The following is a 23,011-nucleotide window of genomic DNA, read 5'->3' as shown; positions in this document are numbered from 1 at the left end:
AAGTGCAAGAAACGAGAGGTGGTCAGAGGGGGCAGCCTGCCTCTCTTGTTTTCATGTTACTCCCGGCTGGTGGCTGCAGGCATCTGAATTGTGTTGCCTGCCTTCCAGAGAAAATTGTGGCCTCCGGTGCAGGCAGGTCCTTGCACTGGACAAGGAGATGGTCGGCATGGCTCTCTCTGAGGAGCCAGGTGGAGTGGCTTTGCTTGGGGGAACACAGTCAAGAATTGCTACCAGTAGTCACCTATCAGTCATCTAACACCACTGAAGGGAGGTGGGCACATGGGTCCAGGGTGGCAGCACCCACTTGGGCTCCTCTGGGGATGTCCAGACACAGCTCAGGGAGACTCTGAAATTAGGCTCAAGGCTGCCCAAAGCTGACCTTTAGGCAGAACCTTCAGTGAGCAGAGCTTATTGGCATCTAGTGAACTCCAGCGTTGTCCACAGACCACCATGGCCTTGGACTGGGCCCCTGAGCCAGCAGCGCTGCCTGAGCACATAATCTTGAAGTGCAGGGCAGTGCTGGGGAGGGCCGGCTTGAGGAGGCCACCTTCTGTGACCTCCAAGGTCACCCTCAGCTCTAATTCCCTTACAATTTTGAAATCCTTCTGGGATTCAAAAAAACAGGTGTCACCTCAATGTGAAAACCCTGAACACAACCTAAGGAGAGGTGGTGTGCCTAGAATTTTTTCCAGGTGAGCTTAATATACTTCTTGAAATGTCTCCCTCTTGTTTAAATGTTTAGGCAGGCAGACAATTGCTGCTTTATTCACAGGACCTGATTTCTCATGGTTTGCCAGGAAAATTCAATGTGTGATCCTCCATCCTGAAAAATGAAACCCGGAATTCCCATTGTGGCGCAGTGGTTAATGAATCAGACTAGGAACCATGAGGTTGCTGGTTTGATCCCTGGCTTCACTCAGTGGGTTAAGGATCTGGCATTGCCGTGAGCTGTGGTGTAGGTCAGAGACGCAGCTCGGATCCCGCATTGCTGTGGCTGTGGTGTAGGCCGGTGGCAACAGCTCCAATTAGACCCCTAGCCTGGGAACCTCCGTATGCCATGGGAGTGGCCCTAGAAAAGAAAAAAAAGACAAAAAAAAAAAAAAAGAAAAGAAGAATGAAACCCACGCAGGATTCTAGCAACCAGCTAGACAAGGTGGGTGCCCTTCCACCCCCACCGGTGATGTAATAATGGGCTCCCCTACCTGCATTGCCTTGACTTCGGGGAAGTCCCCTGCAGAAATCTGGTATTCTCGCTGCAGCTGAATGTAGATCTCTGGCAACCTGCTGATCAGCTCTCTTTTCTTGTTTTCCTTTCCAAATACACTCGGCATCTCCTTCTTCAGATAGCTGATGATGTAGGCATGTACCTGAAAGGGTATAGGTCAGTGAGGAAGTGCTGTTTAGAACTGCACCAGAAAAGGACAAACAAGACGGCATCTTACATGCGTCGCAACATGTAACAGGCACTGCCCCCAGAGTCACAGTCCTCTGGACGGGAGGAGGGCGGGGATCTTGGAGAAGAGCATAGGTGGGAAAGATCTTGGTTTTGGTGATTAACCTGAAAAGACCTCACAGAAAGTCTTACCAGGGCAGGTGCACGGGAGCACTAGGACATGAAGCTGAAGGCCGATGGAAATGGCTGATCTGCATGCAAATCTGTGCCCAGTGAACAGTGAGATGTGAACTCCCACAACCCCCACCCCTGCCGCTGTGGACAGGTCAGATCTTGAGATCACGGAAGACGTTTTTGTACAAAACAAGCTGCCTAGGATCAGGTTAGACGGCAGAAGTTCTCTCTGGGAGAGGGACCCCCGGTACATGATGGGGGAGCCCCAGAAACCACAGTCACTTGGGTCGCAGGCCTGCTGCTGTAATGGGAAGGGTAGTGAGTCCTGCTGGGAGGCCTCCGCTTGGCCCACGTCATCTCCTTCCCTAACATTCCCACCCTTCTAGTGATCTCTAACTTTAGGATGTCAAGAAATGTTTGTTACAGAAGTTCTCTTTGTATATCTAGAATTCTACAGGGTAAATTTAGAAGTCAAGAAAATAACTAAAATAAGAAAAGATGAAACTCAAGGCAGTGATTATAAAAGGAAAATGACTATGTAGCGATGGAAAATCCTATTAAAGAAAACAGACGTCTACTCTAATCCTGCGCAGGAATGGAAATGGAATATAGCAGGTAAGCAGACACATCCCATGGCTCAGCTGTGAGCCTCTGTGCGTGGATATATACTGGGCACAGCCAGAAACATGTTGCTAAGATCTGAACCCTAAAACAAGTGCATAACGCAAATGCAGATGTGCTCGAACCAGATGGCGCTAACTTCTCCATCTAGATAAAGATCATTTTAACACAAGCACACAGTGTGCTGCCTGGCTACTGCTAGAACATTGTAAATAGAACATTGTAAATCAATTATAATAAAAAATTTAAAAACCAACAGATTGGGAGACATGCTTCTATACATTTCCATCACTAGAAAACTTATTTACTTACTTTTCAAATCAAAACAACTTAAAATATTTACACAATTCTTTGAGACAACTAGAGAAATCCCAGGTTTGGGACTCCTGTATTTAGAATGGCAGGCTTTTTTTTGCATTCCTGAGGATATGATGGGTCGGTGGTAAAATCAGCAAGACTAGTAATTTCCTTGCCTTGATTAGTAGATACCTGGCTTGGTTTGAATGGGGCTGGGGAGGGCCCTTGGTAACTCCAAAGGACTTGCAGGGGTTGCCACACTCAACTGGGGAGAGCCAGCTGCTCACCAGCTCTCCTTGTGTCATTTCTTTAACCTTGCCCTCTTGGATCCTCTGCATTGGACCTGTGGACCTCTCTCTCTTCTGGGCTCAGGCCTGCCCTGCTCTGCATCCAGCCTCAGCTGGAGTGGGAAGTCCTCCCACTGGCTCAGTCTCCATCCATGAGGGTTTCTTTCCGAGATCCTTTCCCAGAGCCCAAGCCTGAGGCAGCTGCCAGGTCTCTACAGCGATCTCCAGGTGACTTTACCACCTACAAGTGCAGTGGCTTGAAGCTGCCAGGGCCCTGTTCAGGGAAGGCTGACCTCCTTCCCAGCTCCCCGCCCCATCCCTGGCTCCCCTGGGATCTGCATGCCATTCTTGAACACTGTCTGGTACCCAGGGCCTGCCTTCCCTGGGCTGGGCTGCAGGTAATGTGCACCTTCTCCCTCATCCCTGCCCTCATAGTGGTCACCCCTGATGGCCAAGCCTGTTGGATAATGGGCCACCCTTGGATGCCAGGCCTCATCTCCCTCCTCCCCCCACCTGCCTGGCGCTACCTGAGTCATGACCCTCAGGTGACCTGCTCATGCTGTTGGCTGCTCTCAGCCTCACCCTGCACTTCCAGGAAGTGTCATTGGCCTGTTTTGTTGAGGTCTCCTCTGTGTGGCTGCCCCTCCTGCCCTTCCCTGGGTGTCCTAAGACAGTAACCCAGGTTCAGATGCTGTGCCCAGGCCCTGCCTTTAAGTAGCTTAACAAGTTACGAGGTAAAATATAATCCTTCAAATCCTGGAGTAGCAAATCTGGAAGGGGCCCCTGTATCAGATTGAACTCCTGGTTCCAGGAAACTAACATGACTCACTCAAGGTCATTCAACTAATTAGGAGATGCAGAGCTGGCACTAGCATTGCCTCATTCCCTACCTTATAAAATTAACTACTTTTTGTAGGTATGAATTAAAAATCTTACTGCTAAAACCTGAAACTAACTAGGTCCTATAAACCTTTTTTTTTTTTTCTTTTTTGGCTGCCAGGAGGCATATGGAATTCCCAGGCCAGGGATCAGATCTGAGCCGCAACTGTGATCTAGACTGCAGCTGTGGCAATGCCAGATCCTTCAACCCACAGTGCTAGGCCAGGGCTTAAACCCACGTGCTGGTGCTGCGGAGACACCGTCTCTGTTGTGCCACAGGGGGAATGCCTATAGAACAACTTTGAGGTTTGGTTTCTGATCATTCCTAACTCATGGGGAAGCTTTGGAAATGTCACTTTCTCTCCCCTCCCTATATACACAATACAGAATCGTTATGGCACACAACGCTAGGAACAACACGTGGAATCTTCCAGCAAGACGGCACCTTATGATTTTCTAAGGATGTTCAGTAAACAGGGATTGACATCCCCTGTCAACTTGGAAAGCACACTCCTGCCCTGACATGTCTCCAAATAAATGTAGGACACAGGGTCAGAACTGGTGATGGTCCCGTGGCAGGAAGTAGACACAGTGTGACCTTTTGTTCTTTATAATGAGAGAAGATGAATCGAGAGGAAGATGAATAGGAAAGAGAAGATGGGGAGAAAACAGAAGTGGGCAGGAAGAGACCTAGTGTTGGAAGGCCCACTGCCACTGCCCACCAGCTCACTGAGCAGCCCTGGGCCAGCTTTTCCCCACCTTGGCTCGCTCATCCACAAACTGGAGAATACAACTCTCACCTCATAGGTTGTGGTTATGAGAATCGAGAGAGCATGTATTTGAATGCACTCTGTCCACTAGAAAGAGAAGCTAGGGGATAGTAATGACAGAGGAGGCTGGGGGCTCTTTGGCTCTTACCAAACAATTATTAAACTCTATGTACTTATTTATTGTGTTCACTCAGTATTTGCTAATTTTTTTGTGTCTTTTGTTAGGGCAGCACCCGTGGCATATAGAGGTTCCTGGGCTAGGGGTCGAATCACAGCTATAGCTGCCAGTCTAACCTACAGCCACAATACCAGATCCAAACTGCATCTGCGACCTACACCACAGCTCAAGGCAACACCAGATCATTAACCCACTGAGCAAGGCCAGGGATCGAACCCGCAACCTCATGGTTCCTAGTTGGATTTGCTAACCACTGAACCACAATGGGAAGTCCCTGATTTTTTTCTTTTTTCTTTTTGGCCGTACCTGTGGCATGTGGAACCTCCTGGGCCAGGGACAGAACCTGAATCACAATGCCAAGTCCTTAACCACCAGGCCACCAGGGAACTCCTAAACTCTAAGTATTTAAATAGTAACGTGATGATTTTGGGTTCCCAGTACTTCATTCAAAGTGAATGATATTGAACCCTGGGACCTCTGAACATTCTTGGACATATCTTGTTCAATTTTCTCTTTCCTTTATATAAAACTGGAAAAGTCCCAGCTCATCAGATGGTGGTGATTAGGGGTAAATCAAATGGATGAAAATATCACCTTTCCTCTGGGCTAATACCTCAATGAGCAGGAAGAGATGTCCTCCCCTTTAAATGAACACGGGTGTATAGTTCACAGCTAGACTCTGCCACAATCTCCTTAGTTATGTCCAGGGACAAGTGTTTGTATAGCCGAGGCTGGGAAACATGCACACAGAGGGATACTCGATATATCCAGCCTGGGATTGGGGGGCCACTCCTGGTGGCGAGTGCTAGAAGCCTTCGGTGCTCACAGGCAGTAGGAATAGAAATGTCCATGGAATTTGGATCCTGGGACGCTGTATGGGGGAAGTCAGGTCAGGCTTAACATGACCTGTGTGAGACCTGTATCTTTGCAGGCCCAGCTGGAAATCTGCACAGAGCATTTAAACCCTGGAGATCAGCATTTAAAATGGGGGTTATGATGATATAGAACATTCAGTTCATGAATTAAAGACCCAGAAGATGAACCTATGGGGTACTAAGAGTGTGAGGCTTTGAGAGGCAGCTGAACTTGGGGGTTTGTTATTCTGTTGAAATCAAAGCTGGCACCAACAGCACATGTGATTCTGAAGTGCCTTAAAGGGGACATGAGGGGGCCCACCCAGTCATCTGAGATCAGCTTTCAAAGAGAGGCTCACCTATGTGGACTCAAGCACTGACACACCCACAGAAGTCTGGGCCTGCCAATGGAGGGGTTTTTTTTGGCCTCTCCTGAGGCATGCAGATGTTCCCAAGCCAGGGATCGAACCCACAGCACAGCAGCGAACCAAGCCACAGTGACAATGCCAGATCCTTAACCCAGTGTGCCACAAGGGCTACTACCCCACAACTGAGCTTTCTGTAAGAGCCCCCCCCCCCAGCTGGCAGTCTAAGCATCACAGGGATGGTCATCTGCCATTGGAGAATAATTCTTGCATAACTTCGCCTGGGTCCATTCGGTGAATTTCAAAACATCTAACTTCTCCATAGAAGGAATGGGCAGCACAGACAAAGCGGAAAGCTGGGCCCTGCACGCGCCACGTGACTAAGAGGAGAACATGCTTTGAAGACGAAACTAAATTCCACGGAACTGTAGTGGAAATCACTGACCTCTCCTTTTCGTTCTCATTTGCAGTTACTCCTTCCTCAAATGTTGACTCAGTTTCTATCCAAGGGCTCCAGGTGGGTGGGAACCTTTCCTGACTTGGGAAGAGTGTTTATTTATATTTATAGGGAAGGGTCCTATAGTAACCTTGCTTTATTATTTTACCTTTGTGCCTTTATCCCATAAACTATACTTATTTGGAGTTTGAGCCTAATTTCTTTAACCTGACTATTTTAATGATAGCTGAATAAAACTAAATTTGTACATCCTAAATCCTTTTTGGGGGCTTTCCCCAGAGAGATTATTCTAAAAAATCGTGAAATGAAACTTGACTGGCCTCTTCAATTGTGAACAGTCTTCAAAGAAGGATGTCTGCTGACATCATAAGATATAATCTTTGAGGCTAACCAAAAAATCCACTCTAAAAGTTTCTTGTTCTTTGAAATAGACAGCTATGAAAAATATACATAAATAGAAAAAGCATGGAAATCATTAAGTTTCAAGAGATCTTTGGTTAAGAGTGCCATTTTACATATTATTTAAATGTCGCCTTTCTGGACTTCCCGTCGTGGCCCAGTGGTTAACGAATCCGACTAGGAACCATGAGGTTGCGGGTTCGATCCCTGGCCTTGCTCAGTGGGTTAAGGATCCGGCGTTGCCATGAGCTGTGGTGTAGGTTGCAGACGCGGCTCAGATCCTGCGTTGCTGTGGCTCTGGCGTAGGCTGGCGGCTATGGCTCCGATTTGACCCCTAGGCTGGGAACCTCCATATGCCATGAGAGCAGCCCGAGAAATGGCAAAAGACAATAAGTAAGTAAGTAAGTAAGTAAGTAAATAAGTAAGTAAGTAAATAAATAAATAAATAAATAAAATGTCACCTTTCTGATATCTTGAGTTTGATTACTACAGAACCACCACCTCATTATGGTAGTCTATAAATAGACACGCTCCACACCCCAACTCAGATGTGACACCTTCTAAGTGACACCTGAAAACTGAAATCCTTTGCATGCTTTCAAAATGTCAGCTCGATAAACCTCTAAACTCTGTAGGGTTTCTGTGGATGGAGAATTTTATAGAATAAACAGAATGACAGATTAATGCAGAAAGCAAGGACACAGAAGCAATGGATGCTGTCCACTCTGGACTTCAGGTGAATGCTTTCGGGACCACGGAGTCAGGTCCACTGGAGTTTGAATCTATATTTTTGTAACTTAAGGCTGAGAAAGCCCTGGGCACATTACTTGACCTTAATGAGCTTTAGTTCCTTTGTGTGGGAAATAAATGCTCAACTTTGTGCATTTATTGACATGATCAACAAAATGACACATGCAATACAAATCATGACACTTGTGGAGCACTGCAGATCCTCAGTAATGGTTGGCTTGCAAAAAGAAAACTGGATCAAGAGAAATTAAGATTAATATACCAAAGCCAAAGAGCATGTTTATGAAACAGAAACATTGCAAAGAGAACTCAGGTGACTCCTCGTCCATTTCAGCAACAAGTTCACAAATGGAACATAAAACTGCAGATGATGTAGAAGTGGATGGCACTGGTTAGCTGCCAAGGCCATTGTGCTGAGTTCGGCTTCTTATCCACCCCAGACTCTGTTTCCTGCCCCCCTTCGTGGCATGGTACCGCCCCAGGAACACGCTGGCACTGAGCAGCTGAGGCTGGAAACATCCGTACTTCAAACATTTTCTTTATGAAAAGGAACAAGCCAGATACTATTCTTAGGGAGAAAAAAAAGGACAAGCTTTCTTCCTAGAAGTAAGCTCAGCAAGTTGACCGCCCCCTGCCCCCCACCTCCACACAAGGGCTTTCATTATTCCCAGCATCAGGACACAGCAGCGTTCTGTGCCTTTCTAAACCCAGGCCCTGCTGGCCCCTTCACGGGGCCCAGGGCTCAAGGATAGCAGTGAAGTCCCATGTACTTGGCTCCTCCAGTGAGCTTTCCGCTCTTTATTTATTTATATGACTGAACACAGCTGCATCTTGAGTCCATAGGCCTTCAGCAACAACTCGTAAATTAAAAAGGAGGGAATGGGATGGACTAGGAGTTTGGGGTTAGTGGATGCAAACTATCGCATGTGGAGTGGATAAGCAATGAGATTCTGCTGAACAGCACAGGGAACTATATCTAATCACTTGTGATGGAACATGATGGAGGATAATATGAGAAAAAGAATGTGTATAAATGTATAACTGGGTCACTTTGCTGCCCAGAAGAAATTGACAGAACATCGTAAATCAACTATAATAAAAAAAATTAAAAAAAAAAAAAGTCCATGGGCGTCGAAAAGTAGTTCAAAAGATCTCGAAATCTGCAAAGGCCATGGCATCATTTACCAGCCTTGGTTATAAAATCACATTGGGTATTAGGTACCCTGAAGGTTAAGTTCAGCAGTATCAGCTGGAGAAGAGAAAGATCCCATGCTGGAGGTGTCTGTCTGTGTGTGTGTTTGTGTCACTAAATGGGCAAAAACAGACTTCCTGCCATCAAGCATCAGGCCCAGGACGAGTGGGGGAGGGAAACCATTTCAGGAGAGCTGCAAATAAGTGGATTTACGTGCCTTGCAGAACTGGAACAAAAGTGGCCACAGTTCCGGGAGGGAAGCAGCTTGTACCAGGAAGAAAAGATAAAAAGCAGCGAGTCACAGGTGCACAGGTGACTCCAGATCAGCTGTGCCACAGGGAAGAGGGCATGAGTGGGCTGGGTGCAAATCTGAGTGGGGAGGAAGAGCAGATCCAGGGATGATGGGTGGGGCCCGCTGCTGGGGGGGTGGCTTTTTCCTCATGGAGAGGGAGGCTGCCCTGTGAGTACACTGGCAGGAGGGCAGTGATGACGGGCAATGAGGATGTCGGGTGCTGGTCACCTGCCAGCAGGTAGCCTCAGTGGAGCCCTCCCCACCCCCACTCCACGCTGGCCCCTGCTCAGGGCGCAGTGTCCACATCCCAGCAGCACACAGCCCACCATTCCGTAACAGAGGGGTTTGCCCTCCACCAGACTAGGCTACCCAACCTTGGTCCAGGGGTGCTCAACAGCTGTTGACCAAATGAGGCAAAGTGGTGGTCGACTCCAGGAGGCCAGCCTGTGGGCCCCAGGGCCAGGGCAGAAGCCATTCACAGAGCAGCAAGAGGAAGTGGGAGGGGACATGGGTTCTTTGCTACCAGAAAACAAAGAAGTGAACTGACCGCACTTCCTGACCTGGGTATCAGTGGATTTGGAGGGCAGGCTGAGGGAAGGTTCTAGTGGAAGGGACAAGGCTGAAGCAGAAGGTGAGACTGAGAGCCAGGAGGGCTTTTAGTCCAAACTTTGTTACTAGTGGATTAGGTGACCCTGAAGAAATCACTTATCCTACCTTGGGCTTGTAAAACTAGGGAGTCCGGATAGACCTCTGGTTCCCAAACTTGGCTGATCATCAGAATCACCTGGAGATTACGTGTACACACGCACACCTGTATCAGGGCTCTGGGTGCTTCAGATGATCACAGGGACTAGATAAACTCTAGAGGCACTTCTGGCCTTAGAGGAATGTGACTTTATGAAATATACACATAATGTTTTTTTGGTCTTATTTTAGGACCGCACCTGCAGCATATGGAGATTCCCAGGCTAGGGGTTGAATTGGAGCTGTAGCCACTGTTCTACACCACAGCCACAGCACCAATGCCAGATCCTTAACCCACTGACTGAGGCCAGGGATCAAACCTGCGTCTCATGGATGCTAGTCAGATTCCTTTCCGCTGAACCATGATGGGAACTCCATACACATAATTTTAAAAGAACAATTTTTTCTATACTTTTTCTTTGAGGAGTCTCACATGCTCCTCGCTCTTCAGAGATAGGACAGAATGGACTATACTACTTGGGGTGGTCAGCAGATTATCACCCACCCTCCTGGGGCACAGACTCCTGGGGCTGCTGAAAGGCTGAGCTGCGGGGTGGGGTTGGGGGAGCGGGAGCCATCACCTGGAAAGGGGAGGTAGCGAGCATCTCAAACTAGCACATGTGGCAGGCTGGGCTGAGCCAACCTTCCTCTTGACCCCTCTGTGTCCAGGCGGTGACACAGAGTTCCCTGCCTTAGGCACAGAGTGATGAGTGGTGGTATCGCGGCACCCCACTGGTCCCACCAATGCTATCTCTCTGGCTCAGCAGGTTACATTCCCACCATCCTAACATAACAGCAGCTTCCAGTCGGTGAGTGCGTGGATGCCTCCCCATGCGCCAGGTGCTACACCAAGCACTCTGCACACCAGGTCACGCTGAACCCTCCCATGCACCCCAGGGTATGTTCTTACTGGCTCCATTTCACACATGAGAAAACAGGTTTGGAAAGGTTGAGTCATCTGCCCAAGATCACAGAGCTAGGAGCCAGACTCTAAAGAGGGATGTGGGAGTTCCTGTCCTGGCTCAGTGGAAATGCATCTGACCAGTATCCATGAGGTTGCAAGTTCGATCCCTGGCCTTGCTCAGTGGGTTAAGGATCTGGCGTTGCCGTGAGCTGTGGTGTAGGTCAGAGATACAGCTTGGATCTAGTGTTGCTGTGGCTGTGGTGTAGGCTGGCAGATACAGCTCCAAGTCGACCCCTAGCCTGGGAACCTCCAAATGCTGCAAGTGTGGCCCTAAAAAGATAGGAGGGAAAAAAAAAAAAGAGGGATGTGTATGGTGAGGCTCTCTTCGAAGTCTGTTTCACATCCTTCTCCCTGAGGTTCCTGGAGCAGAGCCGCCCCGCCCCTTTCCCTGAGGGAGGAGAGCAGGGGGAACTGGCTTACCTTGGCCAACCTGGCTCGCTTGATGAGGTCATTGAGTTTGCGCACCGCCGCCTTCTGCGGAAGGCTCTGGATGTCTCTGAACAGGTCCTGGGCCTCGGCCTCGAAGAGCCGGCGGTTGTCAGTGTTCTGCAGGGGCTGCGCCCAGAAGGAGCCAATATAGACTCGCAGCACCTCGGGCGTGTTGATGACCTTGCCCAGGGACCACATGAGGGCCCCATAGACGCGCATCAGCTGTTGTGTGTCCACTTGGTCGGCCTTGTTCAGCACTACGCGGATCTTGTCGTCCTGGCCCCGGAAGGCCTTGATGGCCTCCGAGAACTCATCTGAGATGTCCAGTTTGTGTGCATCAAAGAGCAGGATGATCCTGTCCACCCGCTCTGCGAACCACTGCAGGACCTGGCAGAAGTCATACCCTGTGGGGGGAAAGGTCACATCAGTGTAGCCACTGTCAAGGGGCATACGATTACCACGAGGGCCCTGGCTCACCTGGGTCTCCAAGCTGAAGGCAGAGGCCTCATGACCTGAAAATCATTTCACATGGGTCTCTCCCAGAGTCCTTCCAAGGGAAGACAAGGGACTAAAAAGGGGCACTAGGTCATTTTGATTGGGCGATGTTTACTTCTGTATCTGCAATTTCATTTTGTCCCCAGGAGCTGCTTCTTTCACCTTGCACAGTCCTTTGGATCAATGGCAAACGTGGTCAATGGCTTTGTAAAAATTTTGACCTAGGCCATGGCTCAAAAGCTCTTAACTTCTCTCAAACTTTTCTGGAAGCATCAGAGCTGGAGAAGGAAGAAAACCTAGCAGCCACTGGGAATCCCGTGGGGTGTCCAGGAAGCACCACAAACAAAGAAACTGGCTTCTCTCTACCTAAGTTTTTAAGAGTGTTAAAGAGGCCAAGGGTTGGCCCGGCCAAAACTGTGACTTATATTTATCATTTGGACAATTTAGATCTTAAATGCGTTGGAAATGTTTTTAAAAATTGTGTGTCCCAGCCATTCCGTGAAATGGTCTCTGGCCAAGTTCTTTCTAAAAACGACTAGGCCCGTGACAACACTGCTTCGTTCACTTTGGCCATGCGCCAACAGGCTCTGAATCAGGCAGCTAAGTCAACACTCTTCTGCGATTGTGGTCAAGACCTCCAGGCATTTCTCCAGGGAGGCGGGTCCCAGGAAATGCCCACAAGAGAGGTTAGTCCCACAAGGTTTGTTTTTATTCTCAATCCGATTAGCTGTGGAATCAGAGTTGCAATGCAGCCCAATCAGAACCTGGATAGCACCTTTCCTGACCCAAATGCCATGCTCTTGCCTCTTTTTATCTTTCTTTCTTTTTAGGGCTGCTCCTGTGGCACATGGAGGTTCGTTCCCAGGCTAGGGGTCAAATCAGAGCTATAGTTGCCGGCCTATGCCACAGCAACGGAGGATCCGAGCTACTTCTGCGACCTACATCACAGCTCATGGCAACACAGATCCTTAACCCACTGATCGAGGCCAGGGGTCGAACCTGCAACCTTATGGTTCCTAGTTGGATTCATTTCCACTGCACCATGATGCGAACTCCAAAGTCTAGTTTATTTCTATAACAAAATACCATATAGTACTGAGGATGAACTAGATTTTCACTTGTCAACACAGGCAAATCTCTCATAAACTGGTGAGTAAAAAAAATCGGTTTCAAAAGGACAGGTACAGTATGATAATATTCACTTACAATGTTAAAAAAACAAAGCACCACTCAATAGCCCACAGATACAAATTATTCGAATTATGCACATATACAAACATGTCACACTGGTTTGGGGATGCTGGTTGACTCTGGGGATGGAGGGAGTGAGGGATCTAAAGTAGCTAAAAAAGTATCTGGAGAATGAGATTTTAGGCAAAAATAAAGGGGATCCATGGACTAAAGTTTCCATGAGAAGCAGGTATAAGGGGAGCAACTGGACATGCAAACTGGATGTAGATACCTTTAAATAAAGAAAACATCCAGAAATGCTGAAGCCCTCCCCCATGCACTCTTTCCCAAGCCCGCTCCTCAACCTCTCTGCAGAGGAAACCCTGGCCCCAGATATGCAGAGGCATTATGTCACCTCGCATGCATGTGTGCTGCCAGCTCACGCAAACTCCTCTTTCCTGTCTCACTCTGGCACTCCCTAAGTCCCCGAGGATGAGGAGGACAAAGGTAGCTCCCCGAATGTGAGCCAGAGTTTACTTTCATCGCTGTCAGCTGCCAGTTTGGAACAGAGGAAAAGCTGAGACCCAATGAATGGGTTAAACAGTACTATGTGAGGATTCAGAGTCAAGGTTTCACTTGAGTTCTGTCCCCATGAGGCCAGAGCAAATCTCCTGCTAAGGTAACAGGAAGTTCTGTTCATTCAAGTTCATTCGAGACTGACTTGTACACTAGATCACCCAGATCCCAGGTAGTAGATCCTCAGTAGATGGAAGATGGCACCGATCCCTGGGCTCCAGGAAGATGTTTAGGAAACAATCAGTGTGTGGATTTGCTTTTCCGATAGTGATAATAGACTTGTCTCTCTGACCCAAACCCTCTCTCACTTGGTAACTGGAGGTTTATAAACAGATTAAAGAAAAATGCTGTGTCCGGAGTGCATACTGGAAGGAGTTCCTGTTGTGGCTTAGTGGGTTACAAACATAACTAGTATTCATGAGGATGTGGGTTTGATCCCTGGACTAGCTCAGTGGGTCAAGGATCTGGTATTGCTGTGAGCTGTGGCGTAGGTAGCAGATGCCACTTGGATCCACTGTTGCTGTGGTTGTGGCATAGGCTGGCAGCTGCAACTCCAATTCAACCCCTAGCCTGGGAACCTCCGCATGCTTCAAGTGCAGCCCTGAAAACAAAACAAAACAAACAAACCCCACAAAGTGCATGTTGGAGAGGACAAGAATTGTATTTTTTGCTTGCTTGTTTGTTTCTTTCTTGGCTGCCCTGCAGCATATGGACTCCCTGGGCCAGGGGTCAGATCCAAGCTGTGGCAATGCCAGATCCTTTAACCCAGTGTGTGGGGCTGGGATTGAACCTGTGTCCTGGTGCTACAGAAACACCACCAATCCCCATTGCACCACAGTGGGAAGCCCAATGACTTGCATTTTGCTGAATGACCTTCCGTTGGGTGGGGGTCCAGGTGGGGCCCCTTGGGGCCACAGAGTCCGAAGGTGTGGCAGACAGTCCCCTGCCCCTCTCGTTAGCAGGCTGGTGTACAGAGAAGGGATCTGGAATCAGACAATCCTCTCCTACCAGAGGACAGTGTTGAATCTTGAGGGAATGATGCAAGGAGACAGGGAAAATGAGCATTTGTTTGTGGCAGAGGTGGCTGAGTTTAGAGGGTGGTGGTGGCTTCCTAACCTAGTTTTTGAGCACAGCTCTCCAACCTTTCCGCCAATTCTAGCAACACCCTGATTTCCTGAAAAACTCCTTTTCTGCTTAAGTTAGCCAGCATCAGCTTCTTTGGTTTGCTACCAAGGACCACGACTGGTAAACAATTTATCCCCCCACATGGGAACAGTTCTGACCTCTGGATGCTCCAACCCTCCTTGCCAAAATGAACTTGCCAACCCAAGAGCTGTCGCCTCCCCCCGGGGGCATGCACTGTGCAAATCCAGCCATGCAGACACCCATGTCTTCCTCCAAGGGCCACCTGGGTCAAGTGGGTGGCCTCAATCGCACCACGTGTGTTCAAACTTCAATTGAAATTTGGGTTCCTAAGAGTTGGTTTTAAAAAGACCTCGTTCCAGTGCTTTCATGATAGAAAGAGTTACTGCGGACAGAGCTGCCATTTGTAAGTTGACTCTAAGTGAGAGCAGTACTCATGTCCAGAGGAATGGCTACATGCGTTTCCTTGTTTTATTTATTTAAAAAAAATTTTTTTTGTTTTTTTGCCTTTTCTAGGGCCGCTCCTGCGGCATATGGAGGTTCCCAGGCTAGGGGTCCAATCGGAGTTACAGCTGCCAGCCTATACCACAACCACAGCAACGCGGGATCCGAGCTGAGTCTGCAACCTACACCACAGCTCATGGCAACACTGGATCCTTAACCCACTGAGCAAGGCCAGGGATTGAACCTGCAACCTCATGATTCCTAGTCGGATTCATTAACCACTGAGCCATGACAGTTTACTAAAGTTTAAGTAGGAGAGGAAGGTAGGACTGTTTTGTCATTGAGTTGGGGAAGAGGATTGCTTGTTACACATTAGGCAACACAATAAAGGTGAAAAAGATCATCAAGTGTCTCAGAAGAAAGCAAAGAATTATCAAAGCTGAAAGAGGTTGGTTGGCTCAATTTTTTCCTCACATACAGTTGTTGTTATTACTATTATTGTTATTGTCATTTTTCAGTGTACTGTTTAGTGGCTTTAACTGCATTCACATTGTTGTGCCACCATCATCACCATCCATCTCCAGAACTCCTTTCACCTTCCCAAGCTAAAACTCTGTACCCATTAGACAGTAACTCTCTATTCCCTCCTCCCCCAGCCCCTGGCAACCGCTATTCTATTTTCTGCCTTTGTGAATTTGGCTACTCTAAATACATCATAGAAGTGGAAACATCCAGTACTTGTCCTTTTATGACTGGCTTATTTCACTGAACATAATGTCTTCAAGGTTCAGCTATGGTGTAGCACATATCGGAATTTCCTTCCTTTTTTGAGAACTGGCCTATTCCATTCTTATTACTTCATGATTTAAGAAAGGCAACAAATATCTGTTTACCAAAAAGTTCCAGCTGATTTTTAAAAAAGGGTGTAATTTAATGAGGTGTTATCTAGTTTGCCTGCTGAAGGAAAATTCAGAAGGACCTGGAGACCACTAACCTCAAAGCATGATCTTACATCAGAATCAAGTATGCGGCTTGTTAAAATGTAGATGCCGAGGCTCTCCCTAGGACCATGGAATCAGAATCTCTTGGTGACCTGCCTTTTATTTTATTGTTATTAGAGTATACAGATTTTATTTTTGGCTAAGAGTTGTTTATAAAGCCTCTCTGACATATTTATACACTATTCTGGCTTTAGTAAGCACAGGGTGGTGAAGAAAACTGAAGCCTTCAATAATTTATGGTTTCTACCGAGGCTCTGTTATCATTCTGAAAAGGCCAAGATTGTATTTTAGGCACAATGGACAGAAATGAATTATGCACTAACTTCAAAATATAATATCAGAAATATTTATGCATGCAGTTCCTTAGTTAACAGCTTGCTTTCCTATCATTTGGCACTTTTATTCAAAGTAGAGATGGGTGACCTGCATTTTATAAGCTCCCCAGATGACTATAATGCCCAGTAAAGTTTGAGGATCCCTGCCCTAGACTGAAGCCCAAGGCATGGAATGGGAAAGATGTGTCTATGTTACTGTTGGTCGGTAAAACAAAACACATTTGAAACAGTTTTTTTAATTCTAAAAAGTTATCAATAGATGGTTAGATGGCGCATCACAGAACACCACCTAGGAAGCAGCATGTTAATCTGCTTACATGAAGATGGATTTTCATATCCCTGAAAGCTCCCCCCACTTTGCCTGTGCTGCACCGAGGCCCTGGCAAGCCCTTCTACTCTGGCTTAGGACCTAGAAATCCAGCCCAAACCCTCATCATTCTTCAAAACCCCTGAGGCAACCTTGATGAAGTGACATGTTACTGAACTTCCACAAGCTCCCATTTTCTCATTGGTAAAACTGAGTTGTTGAATGGCTACATAAGAAAATGCTTTTTAAGGTGCTTAACGCACTGTTAAGACTTAGTAAACGTTCAATAAATATAAACTTTCATTGTTACTTCTGATCCCTTCCCCACCACCTCCCTCTTCTGAGCTCCCAGAGCTGCCCCCCCCCTTATCTTTTTAGGGCCGCACCCACAGTGTATGGAAGTTCCCTGGTTAGGGTCAAATCAGAGCTGGAGCTGCTGGCCTACACCACAGCTTCAGCGACATGGGATCTGAGCTGCATCTGTGACCTACACCACAGCTCATGGCAACGCCAGAGCCTTAATCCACAGAGCAGAGCGAGGCCAGGGATCAAACCCAAGTCCTCATGGATACTAGTCAGTTTTGTTACCGCTGAGCCATGACGAGAACTCCCTCCTCCAGAGCCCTTTGCTTGTTCTCCCAACCAAACCATTTCACGCAGTGTGTTATGATTGGATGGAATTGCAGGGCCTCTCACTCACAAATTCTTTAACTGTAGGGACCACATCTTCCTTATGGCTGCACAAGACAGTGGTTATCACTGTGGGCATAGGCCTCAGGCTGCCTGGGATATAATCCTGGCTCCGTCACTTACTAATTCTGTGACCTTGGGCAAGTTACTGAACCTCTCTGTGCCTCATTTCCTCATCTGTATAATGGGGCTAATAATAATTTCCATATATTTCATGCGGCTGTGGAGTTAATATAGGATTTAGAATCACCTGGGGAGTTCCCGTTGTGTCTCAGTGGAAAGGAGACTGACTAATATCCATGAGGATGCAGGTCAGATCTCTGGCCCCAGTCAGTGAGTTAAAGATCCGGCATTGCTGTGGCTGTGCTGTAGACCTGCAGCTGCAGCTCTGATTCGACCCCTAGCCTGGAAACTTTCATATGCTGCAGGTGCAGCCCTAAAAAGCAAAAGTTAATAAAATTCCCAGAACTGACTTTAAACAATCTTTTGGAACACATCTCTCTGAAATTCGAAAGTACACTAAACATTTTGGAATTTAATAAGACATTTCAAATACAAAAACTTTAAAAAAAAATGGATGAATGATTATTAAGTTCCTATGATGTACTTGGGAAGTGTCCCTGAGGAACATGTTTCTATGCAACTGAGGGTGCTAGCTTTACCCTGAATAGCCCCCAACTGGAAACACCCCAATGTGAATGGATAAGCTGTGGTGCATCTGTACAGTGGAACACTACTCAGGGATAGAGGGCATGAACTACTGACACATGCGGCCACACGGGTGAGTCTCAGAAACATGCTGAGTGGGAAGCCAAACACTAAAAAGCACATTTGATGTGATTCCACCTATATTAAATTCTAGAACAGGTAAAGCTACACTACAGTAACAGGGCAGATCAGCGGTTGCCTGCGGCTGGGACTGACCACAAAGGGGCCCAAACAAAAAAGGAACTTCACGGGTGACCGAAAGTTGCTATTTCTTGAGGATGGTGGTGGTTACACAAGAAACACAAGTACATGAGTAAATCTGTAAATTGGTCAAAACTCACCAAGCTGTACAATTACAATGAGTGCATGATAACATACTATACTTCAATAAAGTTGACTTTAATTTTTTTTTTTGTCTTTTGTCTTTGTTGTTGTTGTTGTTGCTATTTCTTGGGCCGCTCCCGCAGCATATGGAGGTTCCCAGGCTGGGGTTGAATCAGAGCTGTAGCCACCGGCCTACGCCAGAGCCACAGCAACTCGGGATCCGAGCCGCGTCTGCAACCTACACCACAGCTCACGGCAATGCCGGATCGTTAACCCACTGAGCAAGGGCAGGGACCGAACCCGCAACCTCATGGTTCCTAGTCGGATTCGTTAACCACTGCGCCACGACGGGAACTCCTATTTTTTTTTTTTTTGCCTTTTCTTGAGCTGCTCCCGCCGCATTTGGAGGTTCCCAGGCTAGGGGTCTAATTGGAGCTATAGCCACCAGCCTATGCCAGAGCCACAGCAATGTGGGATCCGAGCCGCGTTTGCGACCCACACCACAGCTCATGGCAACACCAGATCCTTAACCCACTGAGCAAGGCCAGGGATTGAACCGAAACCTCACGGTTCCTAGTCGGATTCGTTAACCACTGCGCCACGACCGGAACTCCAAGTTGACTCTAAAATTTTAAGAAAGAAAAAAAAGGAAAGAGGAAGGAAGGATGAATGGAAAGAAGAAAGAAAAGGAGAAAGAGAAGGAAAAGAAAGAAAGAAAAAATCCAAGGCTGCTAAACTTGTTTGAAGATATACATCTCCATAAACCACTGAATGGACTAGGAAGTTAAAATCTGCTCATCAAGGGAATGATGCCACGAATCTGGCTATGTACAGAGCTGGACTGAGCTAAAGTAGGAGTCCTACCCTATAGTTGAAATCAGTCTTGTACAATTTGGCATGTCTGCTGCAACACTGAGAGTTGTGTAATTTCACAGTTCTTGCCTCGTGGCCAAGATGATTCAAGAGCCTTTCATGGTGACGGATCAGGGACAATCCATCTCTGAGTTTATGAGAATCCATTCCACTGGATAGAATGCAACCAGGCCTGGGGCACACACAGATCTGGGCGTGTGTGTGCAAGCACACAGGTGGGCGTGCATGTGCATGTACCAGTGTGTGTGGTGGGCAAAGGAATCTACACAGAGCTGCCCCTGTGGTGCTCAATGTCTGACATTTCAATTACTGACATTTCAATTCTCTAAGACCTTCCAATAGAACTTTTAATAGTTGAACACAACAGAGATGTAAGCAATCTATTTAGAAATACTGTTTTTATCTTTGCGCAAGGACCCAAAAGCTATATAGCTTCGGGAGTCTTTCCAAAGACTTTGTCCTGCGGAAGACTCCAGCTTGGCATTCCTGGCTCCACGTTCTGGGAACAAAGAGGGTAGGAAGGAAGGGGCCCCTTTCCACCCAATCAGGGGCTTCCGGGCTCAGCCCTTGGAAACCACAGTCTCTATTCATGTCGAAAAGACCCACTAGGAAATGGCATCTGAGGTTAGAACAGTGGCCCCCAGGTTCAGGTACACACAGGGCGGGGGCGCTGAGGAAGCAAATCTGGCAGACTATTTTTAATGGAACGACAGAAAAAAATGCTTCAGATTCTTCCCAGAGCCAAGTTTCCAGTTATATGAGTTTTAAATGAGATGTTTGCCAATAAAAAGATGCAAGACAATGGCGGACAGGCAGACAGAGGCCAGGTTCTCCCAGCCCACACCACAGTGCCATTGTTCAGGTGGGCAAGGCCACTTGCCCAGCTGGTCATGGCCCAGGGCTCTGCTCAGACCTCTCCTCCTTTCCCTGGTTGCACCTCCCAGAGCTGGTGGCTCCATTCCACAACGCTGCACCTATGGCGTAGATTTGTGTGAGCAACACTGGCCCCTCTCCTGGAGGTGTCATGTCCATCTTTGTGCCCCTCTGGTCCCCAGTCGCATGTCTAGCACAGACTGCCCTGAGGCAGGCACTGAGAGGGTACTGGCAGTGCCCTTAACCACCCTTCCTGTCCCCAGGCTCCGACCTCTGCAATGCAGCCCTCAAATGATCCCCGCCCCTTCTCAGAGCTTAGATAATCTCCCAGGCTCCAAGTCCCTGATTACTTTTTTTTTCTTTTTTGTCATTTTAGGGCCACACCTGTAATATATTAGTGTTCCCAGGCCAGGGGGCAAATTGGAGCTGTAGCTGCCAGCCTATACCACTGACACAGCAACATGGGATCTGAGCCACGTCTGTGACCTAAACCACAGCTCATGGCAACGCTGGATCCTTAACCTACTGAGAGGCGGCTAGGGATTGAACCTGAGTCTTCATGGATACTAGTTTGGTTTGTTACCATTGAGACATGACAGGAACTCCCCTGATTACTTCTGGAATAATGCTGACAGTCTTCAAGACAAGCCCCAGCTTTCTTCTCCAGCCTTCTCTCACAGTTCTCATATAAATTACCCTGCCCATCCCAGAAACTACAGTGGGCTCCTTGCTGCTCCTCCAAGCATCCTACAGTTCCTCACCTCTGCACCTGTCTACTGGGCTGCTTCCCTCTTTTCCATCTCCACCTACCCATCATCCCTCTGGGTCCTTCCCCACCTGCGTGGGGCCGAACAGCCTCGCCTGAGAGGGTCGGTTCTCTGCCACAGCCCGCCCTCAGGACGAGAAGTCATCATGTTTGGAATCCAAGAGCCAATCACTAAACGCTTTACACTAAATCAGCTTTCCCTGTGATGTACTCATCCAGAGTCAGTGATTTTGCTCTCATAGCACTTATTCTCTATAACGTGATGTTTATTCAGTGGTTACACAACAGAAATTCTGAGGGCAAACTCTACCCTTCATTCTGTTCACCACTGTACATCCAGGATCTGTTACTGACCATAGCAGGTGTTTGATAAATTTGGCTTATTCCTCAAAAATTAAAAATAAAACTACTACATGATCTAGCAATCCCCCTCCTGGGGACTGATCCAAAAGAATCTATTTATTTATTTTTTTAGGGCTGCACCCGAGGCACATGGAGGTTTCCAGGCTAGGGGCTGAATTAGAGCTACAGCTGCCAGCCTACACCACAGCCACAGCAACGCCACATCTGAGCTGTGTCTGCAACCTACACCACAGCTCACAGAAATGCTGGATCCTTGACCCACTGAGCAAGGCCAGGAATTGAACTCACAACTTCCTAGTTGGATTAGTTTCTGCTGTGCCATGACGGGGAACTCTGACCCAAAAGAATTTAAATCAGGACAATGAAGAGCCGCCAGCACTCTCACATTCACTGTAGCATGATCCACAGCAGCCAAGACACGGGAAGGACCTAAATGTCCCTGGCAGAGGAGTGAATAAATAAGAGGTTGCATACACATGCGCTGGGATAGTATTCAGGCTTAAAGAAGGAAATCCTGCAACGTATGACAACATGCGTGAGCCTTGAGGACACTGCCAAGTGAACTAAGCCAGTCACAGAAAGACGAGTATGGCGTGATTCCACTTACAGGAGGAATCTAAGATAGATGCATAGCCTCACAGTGTGGAACGGTGACTGCCGGGGAGTGGGGTGGGGTGGAGGGGTGGGGAGCTGCTAATCAATGGGCATAAAGCTATGCCAAGTAAGTTCCAGAGATCTGCTGTATAGCACTGGGCTTATAGTTAACAACACTGTACTGTACATGCAAAAATTTAAGAGTAGACCACATAACTATTCTTATCACAATACAAAATAAAATAATAAAGTAAGTTTCGTTTAATGAAGTGAATTGACTTGAACAAGAAGTATAATTGATGTTTAGCGGGTCAGAGGGTTTAGTTGCTTAAATAGTGCTGTGGGTTTCATAAAAAAGGGCTGTTACTAATTACAGGAAGTACAAATCATCTCAAAATAAACACCAAATATCTGGGATCACTCAGGTATTAAATATGTATTTTCAAAAATAGCCTCTTCAGTTAACAATAACAGCTGCTTCAATTAAACGCGTGTAGGGAGTCCTTGTACTGTTTCCAGGCTGAGTTTACTCTGCAACTGGAAGAGGCTGTTCCTGACAATGTTATTGGGATTGGATGAAGAAAGACTGCTAAAAATAAAGAAATGTGGCAAATATTTACTGACCTCTCTCAAGATTCCTGCACAACCTGGAGAGTGCTTTAAATCAACATAATCTCCTGTAATCCTCACGGTAACCCCATGAAGCAGGTGCTATTATTATCCCCCTTTTACAGGGGAGGATACAGACACTCAGAGAGATTTGATAACTTACTCAAGGTCACACAGCTATTTCTTAGGGGAGCCAGGATTCAAACCCAGGGATGCTGACCCCAGAGCCTGCAATTCTATCCCTTGCACGGCATCTTATGTATACCAGGATGGTGGGATTAGAGGTGATTTTTATTTTCCTCTTTTTGGTTGAAGTAGTTTCTAAGTGTTTTACAGTGAATATATACTATTTTTGTATTAATAAAAAAATTAAAAAATCATTGGTCTGTGAATGACTGGGATAGCAATATTATTGAGGAAGGCATTCTTTTCCTCTGTAAGGGTGTTTACGGCTAGGGTCTGCATTTTTAGCGCTTTCCAACTTACCACCATCTCCAGAAACCCTGAGTGGGGAGCCGTGTCTGTGCAACCGCACAAGCCCCTGTGGGAAGAGGCAGCCCTGCTTCAGCTGCGCTTTCCAGAGCTTAACACAAACATGCTGGTGTGAAAGCGAGTGCAGACCCTGCTCCTGCCTCCTCTCTCCCTCCCTCCCTCTCTTTTCTCCTGGGCTTCCACCTCCTCTCAGCTGAGCAGGT

At 47.4% G+C, this 23,011-nt stretch overlaps 1 protein-coding gene across 2 annotated transcripts in view; it reads right to left on the bottom strand.

Moving 5' to 3' along the window:
- Positions 1-23,011, bottom strand: part of EHD4 (EH domain containing 4) — an 85,235-nt gene that overhangs the window by 8,097 nt on the left and 54,127 nt on the right. For both annotated transcript variants that reach the window (XM_047766614.1, XM_047766615.1), the window contains exons 4-5: positions 11,037-11,449; positions 1,203-1,367 (exon numbers count right to left, since the gene is read on the bottom strand). In XM_047766614.1, the coding sequence (XP_047622570.1) occupies positions 1,203-1,367; positions 11,037-11,449 (578 nt within the window). The remainder of the gene's footprint in view (positions 1-1,202; positions 1,368-11,036; positions 11,450-23,011) is intronic.

The sequence above is a fragment of the Phacochoerus africanus genome, chromosome 2 (genome assembly GCF_016906955.1).
Source record: "Phacochoerus africanus isolate WHEZ1 chromosome 2, ROS_Pafr_v1, whole genome shotgun sequence".
Taxonomy (NCBI): Eukaryota; Metazoa; Chordata; class Mammalia; order Artiodactyla; family Suidae; genus Phacochoerus; species Phacochoerus africanus.
This window is presented reverse-complemented; position numbering and strand designations above follow the sequence as displayed.